A 4,387-nucleotide genomic window follows, 5' to 3' on the forward strand; every position below is an offset into this window, starting at 1 on the left:
AACCAGTTCTATTCAAGATTAGCATAAGTTATCCTGTTTATTAATCTTTTATGTTTATGCAGGTAAATGGAAGTGCACAGGTGCACCTAGATTTGCAGTATTTGTAGCACAAGTAGAATATTGTTACCATCTCATTCTCCAGATATTTCTGAAAAAAGAATGGAATACAAGTGCTAATTCTCAAGTTTCTTACTGAAGACCTTTTACTGATCATTGTCTATATCATCAATAAAGATATTGATACACCACTTGATACTGTTTTGTATTGGACATTGAATCATTGACTGCAGCTCTATGTGTGCATCCATCCAGCTTATCGCTTAGCCATCAAATATATCATCCATCAAATCTCTCCTATTAGAGACAAGGATGTTGTGTGAGACCCTGCCAAAGCCCTTACAGAGGTCCAGGTAAATGACATCAGTTGCTCTTCCTTAGCCACTCATGCAGACACTCCCATCAGAGAGGCCAGATTAGTCAGTCCTGGGCACCCTACTCAGGTGACCCTACTCTTGAGTTGGAAGTTGGACTAGGCTATTTCCAGAGATGCCATCCAAACTTAACACTTTTGTGATTTTTTTGACTATGTTCATAATTTTGGAGAGTGTCAACTTAAAGAGCAGTATTATTTCAGTGATGTCTTCTTTTTCAATCCAGAGGTAAAATTGTAAAAGTGCCTAAACAAATATGTCATCCAAAAAGTTCTTTGAGAACTGTAAATATTTTTAGTGATTATTATTTGTATTAGGCTGCAGAATGTATGAGTGAAAAAATCCTCATTTTAAATATGAATTACTTGATGCAGCCTGATTGAAAAACAAAAATACGTCACTTGCTTCCATGTGGAGAAACGAAGTTATTTGATGAGGCTCTTTATCAGCAACAATGCTATGAATTGGGAAAACCTAAATGTATTCCCACCACTTACCCAATTGATTATCATCTCCCAGAAACTGTTACTGTTACAGAAAAATGGATGTTGTAAATCAGGATAGACCAGATGAGTGTGAAAAATCTAATCTAAGTTGTAGCGATAAGGAGCAATGCAGATTCCCCAGGCAGGTGCAAAGGAGAGCTGCTTTATTGCAAAAACCTGGCCTTTTTAAGCACTTAACCAGTTATCAGTTCACATAGTTTTAAGGCATAACAAACATAATTCAACCAACCACCATACACCACGATGTGAGCACGTGACAGTCACACAGCATGTTTTTCTACCCCTAATTCACCTGTGTCTCTTTCCCACAGTCCTTTTCTACTTAGCCAAAGTAACGGGCCTGAGCCATGATTTTACAAAGGCAACAAGGCCTTCATTTTATAAGGTTTTACCTATGTGCAATGCTAAGTCATTGATTTCATTAGACTTCCTCTAAGATGGTGAGTTTTCCTTCTTCCGTATGTAGACAACCCTTTGGACTGAGTTTTGAGATTATAAGGAGAAATCTGGACAACTGAATTTAGGTTACAAATTTTTTCAGTCAGCTACTTTATTTCACTAGTGGTCAACTTTTGAAAAGGAGTCCAAAACAATTTGATGTGAACATGTTATATCTGACTGTCAAAGAATCATCTCTAATCTTGTTCTCTATTAACAAGAGCTGCTACAATTACTGATTATCTCAGCTAGTAAAATGGAGCGCTTTTATTCAGGACTTTGTCCCACAAAATGAAGATCCTATCCTGTGTTACCATCACTTTTTCATAGTATTGGATTTCAAAGTGGTTAGTATCCAGTATAAAGCATAAACTTAGCAAAAGTAAAGAGTGGATAAAATTTTAAACTCTAATTTTATTAACCAGAAAGAAGACCATTAAGAGAACAATAGAACCATGTACAAGCAGAATAGCAGAACCATGGTAGTCCTTTAGCAGAAGTTTAAAGCAGACCCTTAGCACTTTAAAAGGTGTAGTGCCTCTGGGACTAACAGACCCAGATTTACCTCTCCTAATTTCACCTGCTTAACTGAGGAACTTCGGTGTTCAATGAAGAGAGGAAATGACAGATATTTTCAGAAGGCAGTTCACGCTGATCTGTGTTCTCAGATAAGACTAAATTACTGTAGACACCTATTTATTTTCATCACTGAAAGTCCTGGGTGATTAGATAACTCACCCATCCGATAAGAGTCAGCTGAGTGTATAAGTGTAAGGAATCTAATATGCTCCTAAATTTGGATTAGCTGTGGAGGTGAATTTTCACTGGAACTGAGGTGGTTTCTCAAGTTCTACCAGTGAAGGTGTCTGAAACAAATGCCATCAGTGTGGATTTTTACCTGCATCCATCTTTGGGATGCCAGTCGCAGTGGGTCTAGTAAAGGGAAGATAGCTACCTTCTCAGGTAACTGAACCGTGTCCAAGAACTTCAGTATTTCTGGTGCATGCTTGATACTCTTCCCTTGTGAGTTTAACAGTCCTCTCTCCTTCCAAATGGCTCCGTGTGCATGAACCACCCCAAATGCATACCTTGAGTCTGTATAAATATTAATCTTCTTTCTTTTTGCCAATGCCAAGGCTCGGGTTAGAGCAATTATTTCAGCCTTCTGTGCAGAGGTGTTGGTTGGCAATGGTCCAGACTCTATTACCTCTCGGCTGGTGGTAACGGCATACCCAGCAGGTCTTTTTCCACTGATAACATAACTGCTTCCATCAGTGAAACAGGTCTCAGCGCCCTTGAGAGGGATGTCCTTCAGATCTGGGCGATTGGAGTAAGTGGCCTCGATTGTCTCCAGGCAGTCATGGATCACCGGTTCTCCCAGATTCCCACTGAGGAATGAAGCTGGGTTCACAATGTTAGTCACCACAATTTCAACATCGTCTTGTTCTACCAGTATGGCCTGGTACTTCAAGAATCTCTGAGGGGAAAGCCAATGTCCCCCTTTGGCCTCCAGGACTGCAGATACTGTATGAGACACTAGCACAGTCATTTTCTGGCCCAGGGTGAATTTGCATGCCTCTTGGATGTTTATTGCCACTGCTGCAACAGCTCTGAGGCATCCTGGCCATCCCTTGGCTGCTGCATCCAGCTGTTTGGAAAGGTAGGCTACTGCCTGCCGATACGGGCCCAAGTCTTGTGCCAGTATTCCCAAGGCAATCCCTTGCTTTTCATGAGAAAACAAAAAGAATGGTTTACTCACGTCTGGAAGTCCCAGGGCTGGAGCTGACATGAAGGCCTTCTTCAGTTGGTCGAAAGCCTGTGTTGCTTCCTTTGTCCACGGCAGGCTCTTGTTTCCTTCCGTAATCAATGCATATAAAGGTTTAGCAAGCGACCCATAATCATTAATGCACAGCCTGCACCACCCTGTCATACCTAGAAAACTTCTCAGCTCTTTTGCTGTCTGGGGTTTTGGGATCTGGCATATCGCTTCTTTGCACTCTCATCCAAAGGTTCTTTGTCCAGCACTTATTTCATAGCCCAGGTAAATAACTGTTTGCTTTACCATCTGCGCCTTCTTTTGGGACACCCGATACCCTTGCAAGCCCAGAAAGTTGAAGAGGCTTACCGTCCAGTTCATACATGCCTCTTGGGTCTGGGTGCCTACCAAAAGGTCATCCACATACTGAAGCAGCTGTCCTTCTCCCGGCGGGGGTTCCCAGGATTCTAGCTCCTTTGCAAGCTGTTCTCCAAATATAGTAGGAGAGTTCTTGTACCCTTGGGGTAATACACACCGTGTGAGTTGAGTTTTGCGTCCACTCTTGGGCTTCTCCCACTCAAGTGCAAAAATTTTCTGGCTGGCTTCATGGAGAGGGAGGCAAAAGAAAGCATCCTTCAAATCTAAAACGGTAAACCAGGTTAGTTCAGGTGTTAAACGAGTTCATGAGGTGTAAGGTTAGCAACCACTGGGTATAAATCCTCCGTCACTTTATTGACTGCTCTCAAATCTTGTACTAACCTGTATGACCCATCAGGTTTCTTCACGGGTAAAGTTGGAGTCTTAAAATCAGATTGACACTCCCTTAACAATCCAATTTGCAAAAAGTTCTCAATAATTGGCCTGATCCCTTCTCTGTCTTCCCTTTTCAAGGGAAATTGCTTGGCCCTTACAGGCCGTTTCCCTTCTTTAAGCTTGATTTGAATTGGCAGGGCATTCTTTGCCCTCCCTGGGGTACCAGAGGCTCACACTCCAGGGAATACTTGATCCATTATCTTCTTAATCATTTCTTCTTCATTCGCTATTTCCGTTTCTTTGGTTATTAGCATTAGGCTCAGCAACTCTAGATATTGTTGGTCTTTTACTTCCAAACTGATTTCCCCATTTTTAAATATTATTTTTGCCTCCAGCTGCTCTAGCAGATCTCTGCCCAAAAGTGCAGATGGAGCGTTAGGCATATATAAAAATTGGTGAATTCCCCACTGTTTTCTCAATTTATATTTCAGTGGTTTACAAAA

General features: G+C 41.5%; 1 protein-coding gene across 1 annotated transcript; it reads right to left on the reverse strand.

Annotated features, from left to right (window-relative positions):
• Window positions 1-2,225: 2,225 nt before the first annotated feature.
• Window positions 2,226-3,411, reverse strand: LOC108445373. Its single transcript, XM_017728947.1, has one exon. It carries the CDS (start codon window positions 3,303-3,305, stop codon window positions 2,226-2,228), a length of 1,080 nt encoding a protein of 359 aa, XP_017584436.1. The 5' UTR covers window positions 3,306-3,411.
• Window positions 3,412-4,387: the final 976 nt, after the last annotated feature.

The sequence above is a fragment of the Corvus brachyrhynchos genome, unplaced genomic scaffold (assembly GCF_000691975.1).
Source record: "Corvus brachyrhynchos isolate BGI_N302 unplaced genomic scaffold, ASM69197v1 scaffold1, whole genome shotgun sequence".
NCBI classification, from domain to species: domain Eukaryota; kingdom Metazoa; phylum Chordata; class Aves; order Passeriformes; family Corvidae; genus Corvus; species Corvus brachyrhynchos.